At 48.1% G+C, this 27861-nt stretch overlaps 3 protein-coding genes across 3 annotated transcripts in view; 2 read left to right on the top strand and 1 right to left on the bottom strand.

Annotated features, from left to right (window-relative positions):
• RPS5 (ribosomal protein S5) overlaps positions 1-27861 on the bottom strand; it is a 154133-nt gene that overhangs the window by 100963 nt on the left and 25309 nt on the right. The gene's annotated exons all lie outside the window — the stretch shown is intronic.
• On the top strand, positions 9199-10833 carry ZNF329 (zinc finger protein 329; the record flags this gene model as incomplete). Its single annotated transcript, XM_058673983.1, has 1 exon — positions 9199-10833. A coding segment is annotated over one exon (1053 nt), but the record flags the coding sequence as incomplete, so codon positions are not given.
• Positions 17418-26342, top strand: ZSCAN18 (zinc finger and SCAN domain containing 18). Its single transcript, XM_058674945.1, has 7 exons — positions 17418-17553; positions 20432-20913; positions 21401-21517; positions 22372-22463; positions 22821-22923; positions 23461-23553; positions 24637-26342. The coding sequence occupies exons 2-7, from the start codon at positions 20511-20513 to the stop codon at positions 25329-25331; spliced, it is 1503 nt and encodes a 500-aa protein (XP_058530928.1). The 5' UTR covers positions 17418-17553; positions 20432-20510; the 3' UTR covers positions 25332-26342.

Below are 27861 nucleotides of genomic sequence, written 5' to 3'. Positions count from 1 at the left end.
TTAAATTTTAGTTCTCATGTCTTTTTGTTTTCTTCAAGCCTTGAATAGTACTGGCCTTTGTTTTATTTTCATGGCTTTGATTTTTTTTTTTAAGACCCAGCTGATAATTTGTAGGTTTTCTAATTTTTTAAAGACCCAGCTGATAATTTTGTCAGTTTTCTAATAATTAAGCTCAGGTTCTTTGAGAGGAAATTACATAAATGAAATGTTCTTTTATAGCGTAATCAAGAGGCATGGGAGGTGGGTGCTAGTCTGGCTTTGGTTTTGTGATTAAAGTGCTGCCTGCCAGACCACTCCATCTTTTCCTCTGTTAGTTAACTGTGTTTGGGGTGGTACTTTGAATTCTTTGTTATTTTAAAATTACTTTTGACTCTTTTGTTCATTTTTATATAGTTGTTTCAATTCTTTTTATGTTTGTGTCTCAAATATTGCTTAAGAAGCACTTCCATGATAATTCAAAAGATAGTCTGTAGTTTTATATTCTAAGCATTTCCATGGTTTTATTCACATCCCAATCTTTGATCTGAGATTCATAATTACATGTGTTTGTGTGTAAAATAGGATTTGTAATTTGTTTTCATCTGAAAGAGCATTTGGAGAAATAATTATTCCTGCTTATGTGAGAGGCTACTTTTTTTTTTTTTTAAGATTTATTTATTTTTATTACACAGATATACAGAGAGGAGGAGAGACAGAGAGGAAGATCTTCCATCCGATGATTTACTCCCCAAGTGACTGCAACAGCTGGTATTGTGCTTATCTGAAGCCGGGAACCAGGAACCTCTTCCGGGTCTTGCACGTGGGTGCAGGGTCCCGAAGTCTTGGGCTGTCCTCGACTGATTCCCCAGGCCACAAGGAAGGAGCTGGATGGGAAGTGGAGCTGCCGGGATTAGAACCAGTGACCATATGGAATCCTGGCGCGTTCAAGGCGAGGACTTTGGCTGCTAGGCTACGCCGCCGGGCCCGAGAGGCTACCTTTGCCACTCACAAACTATCAAAGGCCTTCAAATCTGTGTGTCCTGCTCTGATCTGTACAAGACTGCTTGGTGTAGAACCTTAGAAGGAACCTTAGCTTCAGTTGTCAGCTCCCCACTCCCCTCTGCCCACCTTCTAAAAAGCATTTATGTATTCATTCATATATTTTAAAGTGAGAGTGAAGAGACATCTGCCATCCTTTGGCTCGTCCCCAAAAGGCCTGTCGCTGGGGCTGTGACAGGTTTATCTGTGTTTCCTGTGTGAGTGGCTGTAACTGAAATGTGTGCAGCATTTTTAGTAGGAAGCTGGATTACAAGTAGAGGATGTAGGGCCGGTGCAATGGCTTAATGGCTGTGGAGAGCGGGACTATGCCCCAAGATGGCGCTTGTTATTGTCTTCTCACGGCACAAAGGCAGTAAACAAGTTTTAGGAAGTTGTAGAGGATTGGTTCAAGGTCTCATGCAGTCTGCATGGTGTGCGCGTGATCAGAGTTGTGATTGGTGTGTGTGTGCATGATCAAGGCTGTGATTGGTGTGTCTGATGCGTGGCCAAGCAGCCCTGTTGCAATTGGCTGTTGATAGGGTTTTAACCTAAGTTTGAGAGAGAACAAAGGAGAAGAAGAACAAAGAGGAGTAGTGGTAGAGCAGTGGTAGTAGCAGTAGAAGAAGAGGAAGCCTGTAAATATGCTGTAGTTACTGCCCTTCTGTATTATACTTGGATTTCTTGTTTTGTTATGTTATGTAATTAGTTTGTCCTTCAATAAATCCTCATAAGAGCAAGCACCTGTGTCGGAGCTGCACTCGCTGGACGAGGGGCCCCGTTAATGGCTCAGTCCTGGCAAGCTCTGGTATCCTACATGGTTGCCAATTTGTGTCCTGTCTGCTTCACTTCCCATTCAGCTCCCTGAGTGTGGCCTGGGAAAGCGGGAGACCTAGAAGAAGTTCCTGGTCTCTCACTTCAGATTGGCTTACTTCCAGCCGTTGTGGCTGTTTGGGGATTGAACCAGGAAATAGAGGATCTTTCTCTGTCTCTCCTCTCTGTAAATCTGATCTGCCTTCCCAGTGAAAATAAATCTAAAAAAAAGAAAGTGGAGGGTGCACTTTGTGCTAGGCACTCTGATATGGATGTGAGTTTCCAGACAGCTTAACTTACTGTGCCACAACAGGTGCCTTAAAAATTGTTTTAAAATGTATTTTATGTTGTACTTGAAAGACACAGAGACAGAAAGATTGATGAATCTTCCATTAATTAGTTCACGCCCAAAATGCCTGCGACATCTGCGGCTGGGCCAGGCTGAGGCAAGGAGCCAGGAACTATCTAGACCTCCCATCTGGGAGATAGGGATCCAGGTACCTGAGCCATCACCTGCTGCTCTCTGTGTACTGCTTAGCACTGCAGCTGGAAGTGGGACCCGAGACTCTGATGTAGATAAAGCGGCATCATTACTGCTGAGCCAAGTGTCTACCCCCTCAATGTTGCTGTTGAAGCGTAAAGTTTTAGTTTTAATGTAATAGTTTTATATTAAGGCCTGTGATATATTTTTAGCATTTTTTGTAGAATTTCTGTTCTTTATGATCAGTATTCTGCAGTGTGCCTTTTACCATCCTGGAAGGGATTTTACAGGTAGTATTAAATACCCAAGTAATTGCAGCTGGCATCGTGGCTCAACATGCTAATCCTTTAACTTCTTTTGCCAGTTTGTATCTTGTTTGCTCCACTTCTTATCCAGCTCACTGCTTGTGGCCTGAGAAGGCAGAGAAGGATAGCCCAAGAAAGACCTTGGGACCCTGCAGCAATATGAGAGACCTGGAAGAAGCTGCTGGTTTTTGTTCAGCTCAGCTTAGCTCTGGCCATTACGACCACTTGAAGCGTGAAGCAGTGGCTGGAAGATTTTTCTGTCTCACTCTGTTTCTCTCTGCAAATTTGCCTTTCTATTAAAAATAAATAATAAATCTTAAAATAAAATGGGGGGGGGATAAGTGGATCTGGCATGGTAGCTTAGTGGCTAACGTCCTCACCTTGCACACACCAGGATCCCGTATAGGTGCTGGTTCTAATCCCAGTGGCCTCACCCCCATTCAGCTCTCTGCTTGTGGCTTGGGAAAGCAGTTGGGGATGACCCAGAGCCTTGGGACCCAGCACCTGTGTGGGAGACCCAGAGGAGGCTCCAGGCTCCTGGCTTTGGATTGGCGCAGCCCTGGCCTTTGTGGCCACTTGGGGAGTGAACCATCAATTGGAAGACTCTTCCCTTCTGTCTCTCTTCCTCTCTGTATATCTAACTTTCCAATAAAAGTAAAATAAATCTTAAAAAGAATAAATAATAAAAAAAATCTTTTAAGGAACAAACACCCATATAGCTAAAAACCCTAAGGCTCTGAGTCCATGTACAGAGTAAAAGGAAAGCTGTTTTATTGATAGGCATTTCTGTGTGTAAATGGTTGACAGAGATATGCTAGAGGGCTCAGGAAGCAATCCTATATTGTTTTCGGTGAAACTGGCAAAGGTTGGACGTGGGTAGATTACTGGCTGTAACAGTGGCTGTTGGCGAAGTAGACACAGATTAGGTGGATTAAAGAGAAGAGGAAGCGAGCATCTTGGTGGAAGCAGGTTCTGAGTATTTATGGAGTGGGGCAGCCCACGCTCTTTGGCCCGCAGTGGAAGGTTTGGTCACTTTGTGTTCTGACATGAGTGCCTCAGAGGGAACCTGCAGGAACTTGGGTTCATGGGATAGCCAAGCAACTTATGAGAAGGTTCTTGGCCTGGTTGCGGATTTTGCATTGCCAGCCCAGTTTCATCAGATGCCAAGAATCCCCCCTGCTGCATCTTTCTGATAACCTAACCCCTCTGGAAATACCCAGCATCCCTTGAGGGAGTACTCCTGTGAGGTACCCATCCAGCTAAGGGAAGCTTGTCTGTACAGAGCATAGGCCTCTGCATCACTACCACTCTTCTTTATGGCTTAAACTTACTTAGGAGGATTACAGCTTTATTGAGCTGTAATTTATATATAATGTGAATCACCCATTCTGAGTGCAAAAATTCAGCAGTTTTTAGTATACTCACAGTATTGTTAAACTGTTACCATTATCTGATCCCAGACCATTTTCATCCCTTTTAGAGGAAACTCACTAGCAGTTATCATCCGTTTCCATCACTTCTTCCTCTCCCCTGGAAACCACTCATCTACTTTCTGTCTCTGGAGTTTCCTGTTCTGCACATTTCATTTAAATGAAATGATACATCATGTGGTCCTTTGTGTCTGGCGTTTTTCATGGACTGTGTTTTGAAGACCATCCACACTGAGTTTTGTCTTTTGGTCATTCCTTTTCTGTGGCAGAAGAAAACTTCTGTGGATAGATCATGTTCTTTTTATCTCTTCAGTAGTTGATAGACATGTATTTTGGTTGATTCTGGTTTTTGCTTATCAGGAGTAGTTCTGCTCTGGACAATGATTTTTTTTAAAAGATTGGTTTATTTTAAAAGGCAGATTATAGAAGACAGAAATAAAGATATCTTTTAAAAAATAAAACAAAGGGCCTAGCAGCTAAAGTCCTCGCCTTGCAAGTGCTGGGATCCCATATAGGTGCTGGTTCTAATCCTGGTGGCCCCGCTTCCCATCCAGCTCCCTGCTTGTGGCCTGGGAAAGCAGTGGAGGACGGCCCAAAGCATTGGGACCCTGCATCCACATGGAGACCGGGGGAAGGTTCCTGGCTCCTGGCTTTGGATCAGCGCAGCACCAGCCATTGTAGTCACTTGGGGAGTGAATCATGGGATGGAAGATCTTCCTCTCTGTCTTTCCTCTTCTCTGTGTATCTGACTTTCCAATGAAAATAAAATAAATCTTCAAAAAAATAAATAAAAAATAAAACAAAGGAGATTGAAAGGCTGTGTTGGGTAGAGAGCAGGCACACTAATGAGCTTCCATTGGTTGGTTTGCTCTGCATATGATCACTATGGATAGGGTCAGACCACAGTTGGTAACCAGGAGCTTCTTGTTCTCTCAGATGGTACAGGACCTCAAGCACTTGGGCCATCCTCTGCTGCTTTCCCAGGTGTATTAGCAGGGAGGATCAGAAGTGGAACAGCTGGTTCTTGAACTGGTACTCATGTGCGGTGCTGGCATCACAGACAGCAGCTTTACCGCTGTGCTACAGTCCCGGGTGAGAAAGCTTTCATCCACTGATTGACTTCCTAAATTAACCACAACACCCAGGGCTGGGCCAAGCCAAATCCAAGAGACTGAAATTCCCATCCAGGTCTCCTCGCATGGGTGACAGGACCCAAGTATTTGGGCCGTCTTCTGCTGCTTTGCTAGGCACATTAGTAAGGAGCTGGACCAGAAGTATAGTAGCCATGATTCAAGCTCGTGCTTTCATTGAATGCTGGCATCATTTATTGTAGAGACAGCTCACTCTACCACATACCAGTTCCATGATCATTCATTTATACACAAGCGTATGTGTCAAGGTAATGTTTGCATTTTTATTGGGCAGGAATTAGGGATGTTGGCTCGTGTAACTTTGTGTCACTTTTTAAAGAATTGTCACCAGTAGTTTTTTTTAAGATTTATTTTTTATTGGAAAGTCATATCTACAGAGAGGAGAGACAAAAAGAAAGATCTTCCATCTGCTGGCTTACTTCCCAGGTGGTAGCAACTGCCAGAGCTGAGCTGATCCAAAGCCAGGAACCAGCAGCTTCTTCCAGGTTTTCCATGTGGGTTCAGGGTCCTAAGGCTTTGGGCTGTCCTTTACTGTTGTCCCAGACCACAAGCAGGGCAGTTGAACACAAACTGGCATCCATATTGGGTCCTGGTGCTTGGAAAGCAAGCGTTTAGCCACTAGGCTATTGTGCCAAATCCAGTAAAAAACAAAAAAACAAACAAAAAAAAAAAACTTTTTTTTTTTTTGTAAATAAAGTTTTAAAACAAACAAAAAGTGAATGGTTGTGTTATTTCACCATTTGGCATAATGTTCACCTAATTCCCTGTGCTCCTACGTAAGAATTTCTAATAGAAGTCTGAGCTTTCCACGACATACTTTCTGAATTTATTGAAGTAAAGAGATCTGTTAGTTTAAACTGAAAGCATTTTGTCCACAAGTCTGGGTGATTTCTTCATAATACTTTCTGAATGTATTGAGATAGTATGTAAAGCACTGTGTTTTGGTAAAGTGGGGGAATTGTATCAGTTAGGGTTAGGTTCAAGGCTTCATAGTCCTTGCATTCCTAGGATAGATCCTGCTCTACCCTTTTTGAAATTAAAAAAAAATAATAATTTGAGGTGTTCATGCAGTGGTATAGCAAGCCTAATCCTCCGCTTGTGTTGCCAGCATCCCATATAGGCACCAGTTTGCAGAATAGCTGCTTCACTTCCCATCCACCTCCCTGCCAATGGCTAGGAAAGCAGTGGAGGTTGACTCATGTCTCTGGGTCACTCCACCCATGTGGGAGATCCTGAGGAAGCTCCTGACTTTTGATTGGCTCAGCTCTGATTGTTGTGGCCATTTGGGGAGTGAACCAATAGATGGAAGGCGCTCTCTGTAAAATTTGCCTTTCCAAATGAATGAATGAATAACTTGGGAATCAGAGAGTTCCTGCCTACTGGCCCATTTCCCTAGTTCCTGCAACAGCTGGGACTGGGCGGTGTGCAAAGCCAGGAACTCAGAACGTTGTCCAGATCTTCCTCTGGTGGCAGGCACTCAGTTAAACTTGAGGTGTCATCACTGTCTAGGAGAATGTACTTGAGGAAGAAGCTGGAATCAGGAGCCACAGTTGGGAGATGCACCCTGTACAGTTAACATAACCAGTAGGCTAAATGCACTTATTCTGCCATTCAGATAATCGTTTTTCTTTTTAAGATTGATTTATTTTTATTGAAAGGCAGATACACAGAGAGGAGAGACAGAAAGATCTTCCATCCCCTGGTTTACTCCTCAGGTAGCTGCAATGACCAGAACTGAGCTGATCTGAAGCCAGGAGCCAGGAGCTTCTTCTGGTTTCCCACATGGGTGCAGGGTCCCAAGACTTTGGGCCATCCTGTGCTACTTTCCCAGGCCACAAGCAGGGAACTGAATGAAAAGTGGGATAGCCAGGACATGAACTGGCACCCATCTTGAGTCTTGGTGCATGCAGGACGAGGATTTGGCCACTGAGCCATCTTTCCTGGCCTGAAACTTTTTTTTATTAACATTTATTTTTATTGGAAACATAGTTTTCCAGACAGAAGGAGAATAATAAAAAACCTTCCATCTGTTGGTTCACTCCAATGCCACAGTGGCCAGAGCTAAGCCATTCTGGAGCCAGGAGCTTTCTCAGGGTCTTCCATGTGGGTTTAGGGTCCCAAAGACTCGGACCATTCTCCACTGCTTTCCCAGGCAACCGCAGGGAGCTGTATGGAAAGTGGAGCAGCTGGGACTCCAACTGGCACCAATATCGGATCCTAATGCTTGCAGTGGCGGAGGATCAGCCAATTGAACCATTGCATTGGGCTCTAAACTATACTTCTTTATCTTTATTTGTAAAGTATTGAAAGTGGAACCTCTTTCTGAGGTTTTTTATTTTATTTTATTTTATTATTATTATTTTTTTTTTTAGTAGTGGAATAGGTGTATATTGTTCTGGGGTTTTACTCACATTGAGTTTATGGTTTGTCCAAATGAATTTAGGAGAAGTATGTAATTTTGTTGGTGGAAGATGATAGTCATGGAGTGAAGCCACCAGGTGTTTCTAGGGACACTGTGCTTCATCCATATCGTAGAGTGTGTTTTTGTGATTCATTCCAGGAGTATGTGTAACTAACTCCTCAATAGCAACCTGAAGAGAATTTGTAGATCACCTTGAAGGTTACCATGGTTGTTAACCTGCTGCAGCCTGTACTTCAGGATCCACTGGAATGTCATCTTTAGCTTTATGTTTAAATTTTATATTTATTTGAGAGGCCAGAGGGACACCTAGGCACTGGCATCTCCTGCTTGTCATGAGGGTGGCAGGAACTCAGTTACTTGAGCCAAGGTCTGCATTTGTTAAGTAGGAATTTGGCATCAGAAACAGGGGTTGGGATTCAAACCAGGTACTCCAGTGTGGGTCTGTTTTCCTTTTACTTTAAAAAGGTGTTGAGAGAAAGACTTCTGATAATGAAGATACTAGAAGCAGTTTCCTTCCCTGTGAGTCAGGTTTGTTTTGATAACCCTGTAGGACAGTCATCGACAGAATGTTCAGATCACCAAGACTCTACTGTGTTTTGCCTGTGGAGGTAGAAATTTGACCTCAGAGCTGGAGCAAGAACTGCAGCTTTTGGTAGTGGTCCTGGTGGTTTGTATGGGTCATGGGTTCTGGGACAGCATAGTGACTGAGATGGTATTTCAGTTATGTGAGCCTTGCTGCCTGGCCTGGAGTCTCTCACATCCGTTTGTGATATTTGTATGCAATGCCATTCCTCTTGCCTACTGTCGGGTAGGATGAAATACTATGTGGTTCTTTCTGAATTTGTTCCGAGCTTTGTCCCATGTCTCTCACTTTATCCGCCACCTTTTGTAGAGATGTGAGCTTCGGTAAGAAAACAAGAAAAAAATACATTCCCACATGAGTAGCTCGTCATTATTTTCCATTCCTTTTTCCAATATAGCTTCATGTACCCTTTTTATCCTTTCCTTTATTTTTTTCAACCTAGGCTATGAAACTGAAAATGTTGACTCAGAATATTCCTCTGGAAGAAACATCTGGTGATGTAGAAATGGAAGGCTTTGTGACAGAGTTCCTGTTTCTCCACTGTATGTGACAGCTGAGATTATGAGAGCCAGGAGGGTCATTTGTGGCAATCATCTTTGAATCAGGGGGAAGCCAAGGGCTGAGAAAACAGGTTGTGAATATTCTGGTTTTGGGGAGAATATGAATGCAAACTCAGACCTCCTAACATCTGAGAGAGTTCCCCTAACAAATGGTTTGCATATATGTGACTCAGATGGTCAAAGTCTGGATTGTGACTTAAACATCCACAGTTGTCCTCAAAGTTATGTAGCTAAAAGAATTGGCAACAGTGATGCTTGTGGAAAATCTCCCAATCATTCCATGGAGTTTATTCAGCTTGGAAGAAATCAAATGAGAGAGAAATCCTATAGATGCCTCAAAAGTGTTAAATCTTTCAATCATTCTACCCTTCTTGGTGACCAGAAAATAATGAAACGAACCAAAAAACTCTATGATAGTAATGACTTTGAGGACATCTTTAGTGAAAGGAGGAGTTATCCTGGAGAGAAGCCATATAAATGTACTGAGTGTGGTAAATGCTTCAAACGGAATTCTTCTCTTGTGTTGCATCACCGAACTCACACTGGAGAAAAGCCTTATACTTGTAGTGAGTGCGGAAAATCTTTCTCCAAGAACTACAACCTGATTGTGCATCAAAGGATCCATACAGGAGAGAAGCCGTACAAATGCAGTAAGTGTGGAAAAGCATTCAGTGATGGGTCGGCTCTGACACAACACCAGAGGATTCATACAGGTGAAAAACCGTATGAATGTCTAGAATGTGGAAAAACCTTCAACCGGAATTCATCCCTGATTTTGCATCAAAGAACTCATACAGGGGAAAAACCATACAGATGTAATGAGTGTGGGAAACCCTTCACGGACATCTCCCACCTCACTGTGCATCTCAGAATCCACACTGGAGAGAAGCCTTATGAGTGCAGTAAATGTGGAAAGGCTTTCCGAGATGTTTCATACCTTACCCAGCATGAGAGAACCCACACTGGAGAGAAACCATTTGAATGTGTGCAGTGTGGAAAATCCTTCAATCGCAGCTCTCACCTCCTTGTGCATCGAAAAATCCATTCTGGAGATAAACCCTATGAGTGTAAAGAATGTGGGAAAACATTCATTGAGAGTGCATACCTCATCAGGCACCAGAGGATTCATACTGGTGAGAAGCCCTATGGCTGTAACCACTGTCAGAAACTTTTCAGGAACATTGCTGGCCTTATCAGGCACCAGAGGACTCATACTGGTGAGAAACCCTATGAATGTAATCAATGTGGCAAAGCTTTCCGGGACAGCTCCTGTCTGACCAAGCACCAGAGAATTCACACTAAGGAGACTCCATACCATTGTCCGGAATGTGGGAAATCCTTTAAGCAGAACTCTCACCTGGCTGTACATCAGCGACTCCATAACAGGGAGGGTCCCAGCCAGTGTCCTCAGTGTGGGAAGACATTTAGAAGGAGCTCGTCCCTTGTCCAACATCTGAGAACGCACACTAAGGGGCAGCCTGTGGAAACATAATGATTTGTGGCCATAGTTTTGTCCTATTTCTTAGAACATGCTCAAAAACCTTCATGAAAGAGTTGTCTTCAGATAGGACTTTTCTCCTTGGTGACAGAAAAGAATATTTTAAATTAACCTGTGGGATTGATGAATACGAAACATTCTTTATGATAAATTTTCATTGGGGAACTCAAGTAGAGAATATTGGAAGGTAACGAACATGTAAAAATTTTTTCAACAGTGATTCAGCCTGGTTTCAGACACCAGGGCACATATACTGGAATGAAACGTGGGTGTGAGGAAGGCACTTCCCTGAAGATGTGTGTCCACTTCTGCGTAAGAATAGTTAGACTGGAAAGAGCCTGGTGAATAAAACTAATTGGTGTGAGGGATCATGGTTTTACAGGAGTAAACTCTTACTACAGTCCAAACTTGTGGCTAAAATCATGAAGAGAAACTTTGGGCAGGAGCTTTACCTGTTTTATTTTCCTCATATTAGCAAAGTTGTGAGGTGAGAGTTCCCACACAGTGTTTCACCCCCATATAAACCACAATTTTTTAGGTTTTTCTCTTTGAAGGTATTTTTGTGTTATGCTCATTTCAGAAGGGGGAACTGAACAAGGAAGTGGCTGGTGAGTGAACAAACTTGTCCAAAAATGGAGACAAACTTCCAAGAAATGTGATGTTTTAGTTCTTGAAACAAAAAGTAAGTTTACATTATCACCCTCTCCCTCCATTGTTCTATTTTGTGTAATTAGGAAGGTTTTATTTCCATGTTGCAAATGCTTAGTACAAGGTTTACTAAGATTGTAACCATGTAAAGATAAGTGCACATTGTTGCAGATGGAAAATGGAGAAATAAGTGTTTTTCTTTGGAGGACTGGAAGTATGAGGGTATTGCTTTTTTTTTTTCCTTTTACAAATCCTACATTGTTGGTATAAATAATTTCATAATGAATAAAAGGTAAAGCCAAAAGATGAATTTGGGATTTCTTTGTACCCTTTGTCAGGAGTGGCTGGTCAGGTATATAGAAGAGCCATAAGTATGGATTGGGACAGGGGGTGTTCTGCCAGAATTTCCCTAGAATCAGACAGAGTATCCTGCATTCTGGGACATGAGAATGAATCATTTCCTTCTTGGGGATGTGGATTACAAGGGGCATGTCCTTGTGGAGGAGACTATGAGTCTTGGAGAGTAGAGAACAGGAGGCTGTAAAGAATGCTGGACTAACCCAGCAGATCCTTTCCTGAGGCAATGTTTTGCCAACTGAGAGAGCCAGTCCAGCTGGCTGACACAACCTCAAAGCCATGTGAGTAGATCCTCTTGGAGTTCTGATTTTCTGATGTTCTCTAGATGCTAGGGAGGCAACATCAGAGTGATTAGACACAAGGGCCATTTGGGCTTCTCTTCTGGATTTCCCCTTGGCAGGAGCAACCATTGGATGATGCCCAGACAAGGATTCAGGGTGTCCTTGTCCCTGTTTTCAATGTAGCCTGTCTTCTAATCCTTTGAATCAGAGTAGCAAAAATATGCCGTTATCCCCAGTGTTTCTCTCAGTGACCCCACCCTCTTCCTTGGTTTAAAATCTCCACTTGTCCTTGCTAGATCATTGGATCTCGTCTAAGGAAGAGGTAGGTATGAAGACATTTGAGTGATCCTGATGCAGTCTGTAAACAGGGCAGAGTTGCTACAGAACCCCTTCATACGCCTTTTTGAAGATTGCCTGGTGTGTCTAGTCGTTCTTTTCTTTGTATGAGCTGTGTGATAATATTTTCAGAGTAGGTAAGACATTCTAAGGCATCGTTTTTTGGTGTTAAGTTTTGAGCTCCATGTCAAGACAGCATTTTTGGGAATGTATTTCACTCAGCATTTCTGAGTTTGCACATGCTCTCCTTGGCTTCGCTAACATACCATACGTAGGGATTTTTTTTTAAATGTTACAGTTTAATAGGCACCGGGGTTTTCCTTCCCTCTCCCCAAGTTCCATCCCCTCCCCTGTGTTCTCCCCTCCAGTCTTACAATGGGTGATTTTCATGAATTTTCACAAGTTCACCATACTGCCACTGAGGAGGATGGACAACAACCTTTTTTTTTTTTTTTTTTTTTGACAATCTTTACATGGTTAATTAAGACACAAAGGTTCAAGGGCCACAGGAAAGTGGGTAAGACTATTATTTGCACATTCTTTTTTTTTTTTTTTTTTCTGTATCTGGGGTAAATGGGGAGATAAAGGAAGAAGCCCCACCCAGCCTTCCACCCATCCCAGGTCCCCGATGTGAGGCATGCTCCGAGGGTCCTGCTCAAGTGGTTTTGATAGTTCAACAGTTACAAATTGCTGTCAGTCTCACCCTTCCAAGCATGATGAAATTGCTTCAGAATCCACTGGCTGACACAGCCCATCTTAGAGTCTCCGTTTGCTCAGGTTTTCACTGCCAACATATGGCTGGAGTAGTTGAATAATTTCTTCTGTCTCTGTCCTCTGTTGTGGTGCCAGGTATCCTCTGTAGGTTCTGATGGACTGCCGTATCCTCCATGTGCACCTAATTGTGTTGTCCACTGCTCCATCTGAGCCTCCGAGGAGGCTCCATTCTGGCATTTGCACTCCATGGCAGACCATGGAACCTGCACTTCTCTTCATGGTTAGGGTTCTGAGTCCAGCAGTTTGATTGGGGAGATCCCCAAAGAAACTTTGTCTGAGGTGATCCCAGACCAGATTCTTGTGTGTACTTGCAGGAACAGGGCCTGGCACAGTCTGTTGCCCCAATCAGCTGGTGGTTGCAATTGCTGGGTCGGTTCTGTTTCCAGCCCTGTTTTCCACATGAACCAATGGGTGTTGTAGTCCAGCCTGATTCTGCCCAACACACACTTGGCCCTTACACAAACCAGTGGGAGCTCAGCCTAGTTGGAGCAACCCGTAATGACCCCTACCAGGTCCTTCCCACTGCCCTGGTTCCTGTGTTTGCAAATATGTACAGCAGATTTGTCCAATCTGTCCCACATCCCTTTCAGCTCTCATACATGTCAATGGGACTTGAAGCCTAGTTCAACCTAACCAGCCCCACTATCCAGCCCTCACACATGCTATTGTGTGCTGTTTTGTATAGCCACTGCTGCCCAGGCCTGGTTTTTATGCTGTCCAGTAGTAGTGATACTTCTACAACCACAGTGGATTTGACAACTTGAATGGGCCTGGAAATTAATTCTCTCCTGGAGGTTCCAGGTAAGATTTCAGGCTAGATGGCTTTTTCTTTCTTCCTCCTTTCTTTTTTTTTTAAACTTATTTGAAAGAGCTACTAAAAAGGTTGATGGGAAGAGAGAGAAAGAGAAGTAAGAGATATATTTGCTAATTTGCTCTAAATGCCACAATGGCCAGTGCTTAGCCAGACTCAGGTCTGGGGTCTGGAGCTTCATCTAGGTCCCCTCCATGGGTGACAGGGGTCTAAACACTTGGGCCATCTTCCTTTCCTGGACATGTTAGCAGGGAGCTGGTTTGTAAATAAACAGCTGGGACTCAGAGCAGCCTCCACAAGGTATGCCAGCATCCTAGGAGCCGCTTAACCCACTGTACCACAGCATCTGTCCCCCTCCTGACATTTTTATTTCTCCCAGGTCTTGGAATATGTGAGTACAGGTGGTCCATTGCTGGGTCAGGATGTATGAATTTCTCCTGGAACATAGGGCTCTGAAGGTTCAATATTGTCACAAATTTTCATTTCTCTTGTGTAACACATATTTAAGAAGCTACAAAGTTCCTTTCCGAAGTGCCTACTTGCCTCTGCTTTTCCCTCCGGCAGCAGATGAGAATGCCTGCTGTTCCACATCTCCTAAGCACAGGATGTGCTACTTTATTTCTTCTGATAGGTGTACAGAGGCTATGAAAGGATTTTTAACCTCTGAAAGGAGGTAATCTTAGTAATTCGTTGTGCCACTCTGTATAGCCGAGTTATGCTGTGGTAACAATGCCAGTGGAAATCATGGTGTCTGTTACGCATAATCCTGTGGTGTGGCTGCCACTGAACGCCATGATGCTTTTACTCCAGGGCCCAGGCACCCTTGCTCTGCCTCAGGAATCACTGGCCTCAGAGCAGAGATGGAATCAGAGTTCCTAAGGCTTCTTTTCAGAAATAGCACCCCACATTTCCACTCTCCTCCCAGTGGTAAACAAGTTAGCACCAAGCCTGAAGTCATTGGACAGGAGAGACAGAAGCATCTTCAGCTATAATGCAGGCTACCACAGTTGTCTTTGTAACTTTGGGGGTGGGGCATGACCATATTTTAGTGAATAGCCCCCTGTGACTTCCCAAGCCCAGTTTTCTTCCCTCTCCCCCCCCAGTTCTGGTCACAAGGCTTCCCCTCCCCCAGTTCCTCAGAAATGCCAGGGATGTTCTCATCTTCTGTCCTCTGTAGTCACTGACTCCTCTGTAGTTATCTCCTTCACTGCCATACCTCTTGGTCCCACGTAGCTCCTCTGCTGGCCTGTCCACACCTTGTTCAGTTTTCTACTGTGTCCACAGCAGCTGTTTGGCACATTTGCTGAACTCAAAGATGGGTGTGTTCAGGACAGTCGTTACCTGTACCGTATCAGCACTGTGGATCTTTCCTGTGTTCTGATTCTGAAGTTATCCTTGCGCTCTGAAATCAAAAAAGAACTGTTATGTGTGGGAAGATGATGAGCCTAAACAGCACGCATTATCTCACTTTTAGTTAACACCATGGATATTTTTGTTCAGTCAGGAGGTATGTGATACACACCTCAGATATGAGCACATTGGTTCCATTAAAGGGCTGAGGGGCAGTGAGTGAGCAATACCATGTGCCATCCACCAGAAGAGAGACTCTTACCAAACAGAACACAAAATGTAAACCACAGTAGGGAAAGTAACCTGAATGATGGCGTAGAGGCCTCTAAGAGGAAGAGGAGGAAGATTTTTTGTTTTGTTGTTGTTAGTTGGAAAACCGGATTCACAGAAGGAGATACAGAAAGATCTTTCATTTGCTGGTTTACTCCCCAGGTGGCCGCAATAGCCAGAGCTGAGGCGATCCTGAGTCAGGAGCTTCCTCTGGCTCTCATGCACATGCAGGGTCTCAAGGCTCTGAGCCATTCTCTGCTGCTTTCCCAGACCACAAGCAGGGAGTTGGTTGGGAAGTGGGGCAGCTGGGACACAAACCAGTGCCCTTATGGGATCCCTGAGCTTGGAGGTAGAGAATTAGCCAAGTGAACCATCCCTCTGTTCCCTTTAGGGTTTATCTTTATTGATTTGTTAAGAGCTTTTTGTATAGATATTTTATCAATATTGTTTAAAAATTATTTTTAAAAGATTGACTCTATTTGAAAGGCAGATTTTACAGATTGAGAAGGAAAGAGTCTTCCATCTGTTGGTTCACTCCTAAAATGTCACATCAGCCAGAGCTGAGCTGGTCTGAAGCTGAGAGCCAGTTACTTCATCTGTGTCTCCGGTGGGGAAGGAGCGTCCCAAGGGCTTGAGCCATCCTCCATTGCTTAAGCAGGGAGCTGGAAGGGAAGTGCAGCAGCCAGGACACAAATCAGCACCCATATGTGATGCCAGCACTGGCTCTAAAATTAATTTTTTGTTTGGTAGAGTAAAAGGCAGGAGGTCTCCCACCTGCTGGTTTACTTCTAAGTTTAATAGTGGGGCTGCACAAGGCAAAACCAGGAGCCAGGAACTTAGTCTAGGTTCTCCAGGTGGGCAGCAGCGACCAAGTCCTTGGGCCATAACCACTGACTGCTAGGGTACACATTAGCAGGATGCTGGAGTTGGGAGTGGAGCTGGGACTTGAATACAGGTACTCTGATGTGAAGTACTGGAATCCCAAGTGGTATTCTAGCCATTTCCCAAAGGCCTTTACATTTACCAATGGTAAATCTTTCCCTTTTGGCCATGAAAAAGCTTTTTTTTTCTTTTTAGTTTAAAGTTAGCACTTTTTTCTTTTAAAAAATTTCTTTTTACTCTTACTTATATGAAGCAGAAAGATCTCCATCCAGGAATTCACTCCCCAAATAGCCTCAGTGGCCTCTGGCTGTGTCTGAAGCTGGGACCCAAGAATTCTATCTAGGCATCCCACATGAGAGGCAGGAACCCCATCTCTGAGCCAACAAGGCCAACTTGCTTCAACGGGTGTGCTGCTTTATACCACGGAATATCACTTAGCAATAAGAAGGAATGAGGTAGGGCCCAGCGTGGTGGCCTAGCAGCTACAGTCCTCACCTTGAACGCGCTGGGATTCCATATGGACGCCGGTTCTAATTCCAGTGGCTCCACTTTCCATCCAGCTCCGTGCTTGTGGCCTGGGAAAGCAGACGAGGACTACCCTGCACCCATGTGGGAGACCTGGAGGAAGTTCCTGGCTCCTGGCTTGGGATCCGTTTAGCTCTGGCCGTTGCGCTCAGATGGATGATCTTCCTCACTGTCTCTCTTCCTCTCTGTATGTATGACTTTCCAATAAAAATAAATAAATATTAAAAAAAGACGAAGGAATGAGGTATTGATTCCCACTACTACAGTGGTGGAAAGGGTTCATTAGGATTAATGACCAGGCCATTGGCTGAAGGACTTCCTATGGCCTGCTGTGAAGGTCCGTGGTTGGTGAGGGGCTTGGCCAGCAGACTGGACACTTACACGCTCCAGGAAAGATCTAATGGGTGAGATACCAGTTCTTGACCTCGTGGTGTCAGTGCGACCTCAGTTAAAATTTACACAGTTCCCAACAGTGACTTTGGCTGTAAGTCAATTTACAAAAAAGAAAAAAAAATCAATCCAGTGAAAGTAACTTCACTGGCTCTTAAAATTGCCCGGCTCAAAGTGACCAAAGCAAACACTCTACTAAGCCCTGGAGCCATCTCCGGACAGCGGCGGCGGCCACACCCACCTCGCCCCAGCTGCTTGCCACGCGTGTTCGCGAGTCGTGGAGCCCTTGGCGTGGACAGTCTTCCTTGGAGCTGGCCTCTGCCGGCCGGTCGGCGTCTCCGGGTCCCAGGGTCTCCGCAGTGCTGGACCGACCCGTTTCTGCCGCCTATACCGGCCGGTCCCGCTAGGGCTGTTGCTCACGTCACCGCGCGGTTCCCTCGTTGCCATGGCATCGAAAGTGACGCAGCCCGGAGGAGGGCGGGGCGCTCCGGCACGGAGAGCAGCCCCGCAGCATTCTGGGGATCGTAGTGTGGGGCGGGGGAGCGCTTCGCGCAGGCGCAGTCCTGCCGGCCGCCATCGCACCACCCAGGGCTCGGACAGCTGGCAGCCGCCTGACGTCGCCGTGTCTCGGTGTGTCGGGCTCCGAGTTCCCTTCCTGAGCCGTTGGTAACGGTCAGAGCTCCGTGCACTGGGCCGGCAGCGCGGGAGCGAGGGCGGGAAGCGACCCCGGGCGGGAGCGACGAAGGCGCCTCCGGGGAGCGGGAGTCCGGGGGCCCTCGCGGTGGGCGTCCTGGCGAGTGGGCACCGGGGACAGGGCCTCGGGGGAGTGGGCCCGGGAAGACAGGGCCCTGGAGGAGTGGGCCCCGGGGAGTGGACCCCGGAGGACAGGGCCCCGGAGGAGTGGGCCCCGGGAGGACAGGGCCCCGGGGGAGTGGGCCCCGGAGGACAGGGCCCCGGGGGAGTGGGCCCCGGGAGGACAGGGCCCCGGAGGAGTGGGCTCCGGAGGAGTGGGCCCCGGGAGGACAGGGCCCTGGAGGACAGGGCCTCGGGGGAGTGGGCCCGGGAAGACAGGGCCCTGGAGGAGTGGACCTCGGGGGAGTGGGCCCTGGAGGACAGGGCCCCGGGGGAGTGGGCCCCGGGAGGACAGGGCCTTGGGGGAGTGGGCCCCGGGAAGACAGGGCCCTGGAGGAGTGGGCCTCGGGGGAGTGGGCCCCCGGAGGACAGGGCCTCGGGGGAGTGGGCCCGGGAAGACAGGGCCCTGGAGGAGTGGGCCTCGGGGGAGTGGGCCCCCGGAGGACAGGGCCTTGGGGGAGTGGGCCCCGGGAGGACAGGGCCCCGGAGGAGTGGGCCCCGGGAGGACAGGGCCTCGGGGTGTGGGCCCGGGAAGACAGGGCCTTGGGGGAGTGGGCCCCGGGAGGACAGGGCCTTGGGGGAGTGGGCCCCGGGAGGACAGGGCCTCGGGGTGTGGGCCCGGGAAGACAGGGCCTTGGGGGAGTGGGCCCCGGGAGGACAGGGCCCCGGAGGAGTGGGCCCCGGGAGGACACGGCCTCGGGGTGTGGGCCCGGGAAGACAGGGCCTTGGGCCCCGCGGGCGGGTGAGGGGCCCCTGGGCGCTTCGCGGGGAGCGGAAGGCCGTGAGGCGCCGCCTTGGGGGCCTCCGGTGTTCTGGGCAAGGGTCTGAGGGGGAAGCCTGGGGCTTCTGGAGGGGCTGCAGAGTCCGGGGCAGCCTTCCGAGGGGGAGCAGAGGGATCCTGGCGGGGCACTCGCGGCGTCCCTGCCCCGGCAGTCTCTTGCGGCGGGGTCGGCTGTAGTTAGGAGCTTGTCCAGGGGAGGGGGGCCTTCCCTGAGCTAGGATGTCGGGAGTGGGGTGGGGCGTGGCGGCTTTTGGTGGCATCGGTGCCTGGGCAGCCAAGGGAGCAGGATCCTTGGGGAAGGAATGTCCGTGTTTATTCTTTCCAAGTTTCCAGATGCCCAGGGAAGCTCCCAGCAAGGCTTACGGCCTACCCTTTGCCCTTACTCACCTGTTGTGCTCTAGTCAAGTCTCCCCTTGCCCTGACCTCCCTCCTACCTGTCACTGGGCCACCCCCGCTGCTCGCAGGCCCAATTGTCACAGTGTCCTTACCCGTGGTCACCTCCCGACTCCCCACCAGGAGTCAGGTCCTGTTGAACTTTCTTGCCCTGCTTTGGCACTACGGCACTGGGTCACTGTTGTGTTGATGCCCCCTTGGTCTGTGCTTCCTTAGGAAGCCAAGGCCACTTGTTCTGGATGTTCCTCTGGCTCCATGGGTCTTCGTGAGTAGACCCTGAGTGCCCATTCTTGGCAGCACAGAAGGCAGCTGGGGTTTGGGGGGGTAAGCGTTTGCTCATGTCTGCATTCTTTTAAAGGACCCGCCCCCTTTTATGGTGAACAGGTACTTGAGGGTGAGGCTGGGGGTACCACTTGACACTGTGAGGTAGCACCCTGAGTGACTCAGCATCTTGTGGGAGAGTTGGGGTCCTTGCTGATGGGTGGGTAAGGGGGGAGCTAAATACCAGCAGTCGGGACCCTTCAGGTGATGAGTGAGGTTCCTGGAGGAGGAACCTGGGAATCAGGGCTGGACCGGCACGAACTCTACCCAGCCATGGGGTCCTACTGTGGAGTGAATACTGTCCAAATGTTTATGCAGGCAGTGGACACCAAGCCAGATGCTTCCCAGGCCCTGGGGTTTCCTTTGAGGAGCCCCTGCTCTTCTGGGGCTCATGTTCAGTTGGGGAAGCAGGCAATAGGCAGGTAAAAGATGGCTGGAGAAGGGTGTGTGTGTGTGTGTGTGTGTGTATGTGTGTGTGTGTGTGTAGTTGGGGAGAGGCCTGTAGGCAGCTCTGAGTTGGAATTCAGCTGGGATAGAGGAAAGGTTGGTGGAACCAAACTCCCCTGTCCACAGCAGTCTCCTCCAATTCCTGTTGTCCTCCTCTGTGGCCTCCTCTTACATGCCTTTCCTACCTGGCGTGGGGGCTGGGCCATCCAGGCCTGCAGTTTTCTTTAGAAATAGGTGGAAGTCATCCGTGGATTTCCATAGTGGGTGACTTACTCCCTATATTTTTATCTAAAACCATGTTTTGTTTCAGGGCTTCTGTTGTTTTAATAGAACAATCAAACACTAGTCCTTTTGATGCCCCCATAATGTTTATTTTTGAAGCTTAAACAGATCTTGTATTAAAACTGGGACAAATGCTACCTACATCACGTATATAACACATGTGACTGGGCTGAGTTTAATGTAAGATTTTTGTGTCTGGGCTTATAATTGAGACTATTGTGTAACCTTTCACCCTACGCATTATTGGTATTTTCTTGGTAATACCATTCTAACAAAATAAGTTGTCCTTGTGCTTTTTATGATAAGTTTTATGTCCACAAGTGTGCGGTTGTGGTTCTACTGATGCTTAACTAGTAGATTTCTTGGAAGTCATTCTTCAGTAGATCTGAGTGTCTTGGGTACACAGTTGAGGTCAGAAGCCCTGGCCATGTGCCATTGACCGGTCACCTTCTCTGTCTTGTTCATTCTCTGCAGATACTGATACTGGCCAAATTCTCCAGGTGTTCTGTGATCCCTGGCATCTCTACTGTGTCTCTGGTGCAGTTCTAGAAAAATGCTGCCTTTGGAGAGGGCGTTTGCCTCCCCGAGGAACTCCCCGTCCCGCCCTGAACTGCCCACAGTGGGGTCAGCAGCCAGAGTCCGGCGGGAAGGGCCCATGAACATCCCTGAGAGGACCGCCGCTGACCTGGAGTTCTCCCGCCTGCGCTTCCGGGAATTTGTCTACCAGGAAGCAGCTGGGCCCCACCAGACCCTGGCCCGCCTGCACGAGCTGTGCCGCCAGTGGCTGCGCCCTGAGGCCTGCTCCAAGGAGCAGATTCTGGAGCTGCTGGTGCTGGAGCAGTTCCTAGGCATCTTGCCCGACAGGGTCCGGCCCTGGGTGGTGGCCCAGTATCCTGAGAGCTGCAGGAAGGCAGCTTCCCTGGTGGAGGGCCTTGCTGATGTGCTGGAGGAGCCTGGTAAGGCTGCTGCACTGAGCAGCAGGGATAGAGAGAAGCAGGGCTTGTGCAGAAAGGTCAGGATCCACAGCTAGAGCTCAGGGGCAATGCCTGAGGCTTGAGTTGTGAGACACAGAAATGGCCTGTCCTGAGCTGTTGAGGTAGCTCCTCAGCATGGATCAAGGCTACTGCTGCCTCCCTGCCCCCAGAGCCATCACGCTTCTGACCAGGACAGCTGCACACAGCTCCTGTCCCTTACCTCTGATATGAGGAAGTGGGAGACATGGAGGAGGGCAGGGTAACGCAAGGTGCAGCTTCTTTGAAATTGAATACATATTCTGCATGCATTACTGGCTGGAGGTGTGAGGGATAGGTGGTGATAGGACTCAGGAGTCCAGAGGTCAGGGTCAGAACCCTGGAGCCATGCTTACGTAGTGCTTGTTAGCGCATATCTCACCCTCCTGGGGTCACTTCTGGTTGTCCACAGGAATGCCATTGTACTCCCCAGCTCGTGCGTCTTCACCCTTGAACGAGGGAGTGTATGAGCGGCTGCTGTTGCCAGGTGGGCCAGCGAGCCCCAACGGAGACCCTGGGTCTGTGGAGGTCCTGGCATCTCCCGAGACTCGTGAGTGAACAGCCTCTGTATGGGTGGGCGGGTGGGTGTGTGATGGCTACAGGATGGGAACTGATGCTGTAGATATAGAAGCCCAACGTGCTGAGTACATGCTGTTAAGACTTCCTATAGGTTCTCATGAATGTAACAGATACTACATTCTATTAAACATTTGTGCCAGTCGTATGTGTTGATCATAAATGGCCAAGAAGCATTAATACATAAAGGAAAAAATGATTGTCCCATCCCCCTGAATATCCTGGAACGTGAAATCAAGTGTCCTGAGTGTCCTGCATGTCACACATGCGCTTGGGGAAGGAATGAGCAGGTCTTCCTGGACTACCATGTACTTGGGGCTCCTATGGGCAGTCCTGGCTGTTGTGGTCCAGAGCCTGGCTTGTAGGATTCAGCTTTACCCAAGCTTGGCCTGCCTGTATGCTTGAGTTGGACTTTACTTCCACTTCAGTGTCTTCTGCTTTGAAAAGGCTACGTGTGCCTGTAGGTGAGCTCTTTCATGTATCAGGGGACATTGCTCAGGACCACTGGGCAAACAAGGCATTTGAATCTTTATACTCAGACACAACAGAAACTTCCATGTGACTTTCCAGAAATTCTGTGGTACATGCAGTCTATATTGCCAGCGCTGTATGTTGTTAAGATTGGGCATTGTCTCCTTGGCACGAGTGGGCTGTTGTGAGGCCACTGCTGAGCTTGCCTACTTTGTTTTTTTCTGGCCACTCTGTGAGTTGAGGCTGGATGTGTGGCCAGTCGAGGTTTGGAGCTTGTCTTGTTTTCCTGGGACCTGCGCACACCGAGTGTGGGTCTGATGATGGACTGGGCACCCAGCTCTGCCTTCTCCTTCCCAGCCTGGCCTGCTGTGCATCCTGTGCTTCTGGAACAGGGAAGTAGCAGGGAAGAAAGGGCTGAAGTGGCCAGTGCTGCAAGAGCTGAGCTGAAGGTAAGTGGAGGAAAGGGGCAGAGAAGCCTGCTCCAACAGTCACTCCAGGGTGGAAGGCCACAGGGCAGTGTGTGAACGAAGTGGGGAGGATGGGCCCTGTCCTCGAGGAGGGGTTCTCTTCCACCCTGAGTTACTGGCATCTCTCCTGCCCTGTCAGTAATATTCTGCCACAGCCAGCGAAGTGTTGCTGTGAATATCCTTAGGCTGGGGTAGAGAAACCTGCTCCAGCAGTCACTCCAGGATGAAAGGCCTCCACGCAGTGTGTGGGCAGAGCCTGTGGGCCCCACACCAGCATGGTCTCGGAGCCACGGGTCTTTCAGGGAGGGTATGTGGTGTGGCTGAGGTACTTTGTTTCAGAAGCCAAAGGCATTTCCAGAGGAACCTCTGCACATGGGAGAATGGGGCCACCTGGACCCATCAGAAGAGAACCTGAAGAGCTACAGGAAGCTGCTGCTGTGGGGTAAGACTGGCTTCTGGTGGAAATACAAATAAAGACCTTTGGGCATGGATGGTTCATCAGGTCCCCACTCTTCTGGCCTGCACCTTCTTGCTTGCCTGGGACCTGGGCTCCTGAGTTTACAGCCCTTGAGATGCAGACAGGCTTCCGACCCCAGGGCATAGCGTTTCTGTCCCCAGTGTGGAAGGGCCTCCGCACCTTGTGACCTCATGGAGTGTTTTCTCATAGATGATCTTCCTAGAAAAATCTGTGGCGTACCTCCACATAGGCTCCTGAGCCTTTTATAGTTTGAGGTTTGTTCTTACATCTAACTGTGTTCCCCAAGACACCTTCTCTTCCCACCTGTCCCACGGGCCACTTCACTGGGAGATTGTCTTCCTGGTCTTCTTAAGAGCTTCCCAAGGATTCCTGCTGGGCAGCAGCTAATTGTGGAGAGCGGGTCTGCTCTCCTGGCCAGGGGCAGCCCACAAGATCTGAGGTCCATCTGCTGCTTTCTGTTTGAGCACCTCTGAGTGTTGTTTGTGTTTTAACCCCACGCAGGTTATCAGCTTTCTCAGCCAGATGCAACCTCTGGGCTGGAGACAGAAGAACCTCCTTTACTGGAAGGAGAATTGCCAGGAGGCAGCCTGTCAGGTAAGGCCAAGTTAGAGAGTGATGATCAGGGCTGGAGTTGGGGGGGCAGGGTTGGGAGGCACACCCTTCTTTCCAAGTGTGGCGGGGCTCCTCATAGTTCCATCAGTGTCAATGGAGACCTCAGCTTTTATTTCATACATCATTCTCCCATCCAGCAGATACTAGAGATGAGTCCAGTTATCATCTCTTGACAGCTGAACAAATCACCCCAAAATGTGTTACCTAAAACAGCAGTGTAAGTTCCTGGGATCCTCTGGGTTGGCTCTTCTGCCCCATTTTATGACTGCGTAGTACACACACACACACCTGCATCATTTAGAAGATTGACAATAGTTAGAATGTTCCAGAGCTGGTAGTTGGCACTGGCTCTCAATGGGAGCTTGGCTGAGGCTGTTTACCTGAGAGGTCCTTAACATGGCCTCTTAAGGGCTGGCTTGGGCTTCCTCAGAGTATGGCAGCTGGGTTCTAAAAGAGAACATTCCAAGCAGGAAAGCATATATCAGGCCAGTATCCCATGGGTTACATGGCCAAGTCACTGAAGTCAGGAATGACCACCCAAGGGCAAGATTTCTGGGTGACAGACTGAGGCACAGCTCTGTCTTTGTGGTCCATGTTGCCATGGTCCCAGGCTAGGTTGCTGCTCTGGATCACATCTCTGCCACAGGAAGTGGTGTGTGTGTGTGTGTGTGTGTGTGTGTGTGTGTGTGTGTGAGCGAGCTGGTGATTCCATGAGCCAGAACTTGTCACACTGTCACCCTAGCAGCAGCAGCAGCAGCCATGAGCTCAGCTAACGTTTCAGTAGCTGTCAAGGGAAGGAAAGCAGATGGGGGACAAGATGGGCAGTCTTCTGAGATCCAGGAATTCTGTGGCGTCACACTTAATGGCTGCATCCATTGCCCTTGAAGTGATCGAAAGTGTCAGCTGAGGCCATGCACACCGAGCACCTCTCAACTGGCAGTCCGCTTTCTCCTTGCTCGGGTCCTATGGCTTATACCAGTCATTTCTTAGCTCTGCTGTTTGTGAAGCAGTTTCCATGTGTGAGCTGTGGCAGTTGGAACTGCTTACGTTCTGACCTTGTTTCAGGCCACAGGAGGCCATGGGGAAGCCAAGGGGACGTGCAGAGGCTTGGAGGGGACCTTCCTGTTGACCCCTCATCGGGCTCCACCCAGGAGGAGGAAGAGCAGCTGCCCTGGAAAGTTTCTGATCCCCTGGATGGGGAGCTGAGCCCAGTCACTGGTGCCCAGAGGCAGTCAGTCATCCGGAAGCCTGCCCAGGACTGGGGCGCAGCAATGCCGGAAACCCCACTACAGGGCCCTGGCACAAAGAGGCCCCACCCAGAGGAAGGGGATGAGGAGGGCCCTGAGTGTGTTTCTGGTGTGAGCATGAGGAAGAAACCCAGTGGAGCTGGCCGTAGTGCAGGGTTCGTGGCTAGTCAGGACCCAGGTCCATCTGGCCCAGGCCTGCCTGTGGCTGATGAGCCTGGAGCATGCAGAGGGAAGCCGTATACCTGCAGTGAGTGCAAGGAGGCCTTTGCCTGGATCTCCCTTCTCACGGAGCATTACAAGAGCCACAAGAGCAGAAAGTGCTACACGTGCCAGGGCTGCTGTAGAACCTACCACTTCAGCTGGAACCCGGCTGAGTACCAGAAGACCCCTGAGGAGGAGGCACAGGCCCAGGGCCCCCGCCCTGCCATTTGTGAAGCTCACGCTGGGGGGAGGCTCCACAGGTTCCCAGAGTGTGTGGAAGATGATCTTTTACCTGTAGAGCCTGAGGTGTAGACATGGTTTGCTGTCCCGTGAGCATCCTGCCAGATGAGTTGTCTGGCTGAGAATCCCGAGTAGTGTATCAGGCTCCTTGGAAGCTGTTAGATGGTGGCTTCTCGCTGTATCTGTGGATAAAGTCTGCTTGTTTCAAGTGAGCTTATGTGGCTTGAGCACCTAGAAGCAGAAGGCCCATAGTGAACACACTCTGGGCAGATGCTAACATGAGTATAGTCATTGGGTGTGGATGAAGATTCTGCTTTCTTCAGCCATTTGGCACCACCCTCATGCTGGATTGTTTGATATTGTGCAAAGTGTAGAATTGCCTTAAAGTGTGTGATCTGTCAGCGCTTTCTTGAATTCATCCTTACCTCAATTCCTCCTGTTTGAGCTCCCCAAGATTGTTCAAGCAGAATTGCCAGCTGTGCTTGCTTATACCCGATGTCAGATTCGCTTTTGAAGCCTGAAAAGCAGATGCTGTTTTCTTAGTTCAGCTTAATGTCTTTTACCTGTATGGAGTGGCTTATAAAGATAGCAGAAAAGCCTTGAGCCTAATAATGTAGGGTTTTCAGGCTGGATCCCAACCCATTAGTGAGTTGTGAGATCAGATTAGTGGGTGACCATCAGCCTTGTGAAACGATGAGGTAGAATAAACTAGGTCAGAGTGTATCATGTAGCAAAGGCAAATATTGTTTTGTGAAACTTCCAGCCATAGATGAAAGGATAAGAAGTAGCTGTAATGTGAAATGTGTTTCTTACTGGGGTTGTCATCGAAGTAGCTTGAAAATGCTCATGAAGGTTGATGGAGGAATCTCCGCCTGAGCAAAGGAGACCACACTTCCCAGGCTACATAAGGTGTCTGGATTTTGCATTCAGTCTCAGATCACAGCATCATTTTCATTGTCTGAGTGTAAGATTAACTGCTCACTGTAGATATAGTGCCTCTTTGACTGTGTTTGGGAAGGCAATCTGTCTGTAACAACCCCAAATCATAGAAGGTTAACAATAAAGATTTTATTTCTTCACTCATATCATAGTCCATTGTCTTGGAGTTTGTTCACGTGAAGTAGGATGGCACCCTGCTCCAATCTGGATCAGGCATCCAACTCTATCCTTAATATAGGTTCACTCTCCACTGGTCCCTTGGAATGTGGGGAAGGCTACATTACATTACATGGTAATCAATATACATGCTTTCCAACTGTGTGTCCTTAGAAATCGCCCCATCACCTGGTCACTTGAGCATTAGCAGGAAGCTGGTTCTGAAATGGAGCAAGACTTGATCCCAGGCACTCTGGTGTGGGATGAAGGTGTTCCAGACCATAGTTTAACCTGCATTGTACTACAACACCAGCCCTGTGTTATTTTTGAAAGTAAATATTACTTATCAACCATGGTGACATTGGGTTGGCTTTCAGTTTCCTGTGTAGTGACTTTTCCTAAGGAATTAGTGAAAATGAAGAAAGCTACTACAAAGGCTGAAATACTTTCTGGACATAGGGAGGATGTTAAATACACAGGGGAGTAGGAAGCCCATTTTCCTGAATGTAAATATCCAGGCAATGATAATTGAGACTAGTAACATGGACAATATTAATGTTCAAGAAGTAGGATACAAACAACTTACCATAACTGTCTAAAATGTGGACATGGTCAAATCCTAGTAGAGAAAGTGGAAAAATGAGATTATGTGTGCTAGAGTGATAGGATTATAGGGACATTTAAAGGGGGCTTCCAAAACTTCACGGAAAACATATCTCTCGATTCCATTTGTCCAAACTTTTTGTAGTCTGCCTTGAGGAAGAGTTTATGGGTTTGAGAGGGGAGGACTCATGGGTGTTGACCAGTTAATGGGTAAGGAATTGGGTCCTTAAAGACACAGAAAGGGCCTTCCTAGAGCCCTGAAAATGGTGGTAAATCCAGTGTGTTGGGCCATGACCCTGATTCTGCAGAGGACTTGAGGATCAGCTGCCTCATAACCACCTAAAGGTTTAAACATGTTCTGGACACCGGACCAACATTTACAGTCAGCATCTCCTTTGGGTGATGAACTTGATGGGTCCCTTGGTGACATACTGGTTTAGAAAAGCAAGCAAGGTGCTGGCTGAGACCTGGGAGATGGGGTGCAGACGTCAAAACTTGTCTCTAGGGTGGGGAGCTTCTCGTATCTGGAGACTAGTAGGAAACCCCTGGACGGGGTGAGGCAAGAGTGACCCAACTGTATTTGTCTTCAGGTATCCTGAGAGTGTAATATTAATGCATCATAAGCCATCCCAAGCTTGAAGCACAACCATTTTATTTTGCTCAGATTGAGTGGGTCAGTAGTGTGGAAGGGGTACATGGGAAGAACTTGAGTCTGTCCCAGCACATGTGGATAGTGTAAAAGTACATAGGATTGGCTTGGGTCTGTCCCATCATGTGTGTGGGGGTGGGGAGCTTAGCTGGTCATATGAATGGTACACAGAAAGCTTGGGTCTGTTCTACCATGTATGGGGCCTCAGCTGGGAATGTAAAAGCTGCCATAATTCAAAGCTTAAAGGCTCATGCC

This window comes from Ochotona princeps, chromosome 16, assembly GCF_030435755.1.
Source record: "Ochotona princeps isolate mOchPri1 chromosome 16, mOchPri1.hap1, whole genome shotgun sequence".
In the NCBI taxonomy this organism is placed as follows: domain Eukaryota; kingdom Metazoa; phylum Chordata; class Mammalia; order Lagomorpha; family Ochotonidae; genus Ochotona; species Ochotona princeps.
This window is presented reverse-complemented; position numbering and strand designations above follow the sequence as displayed.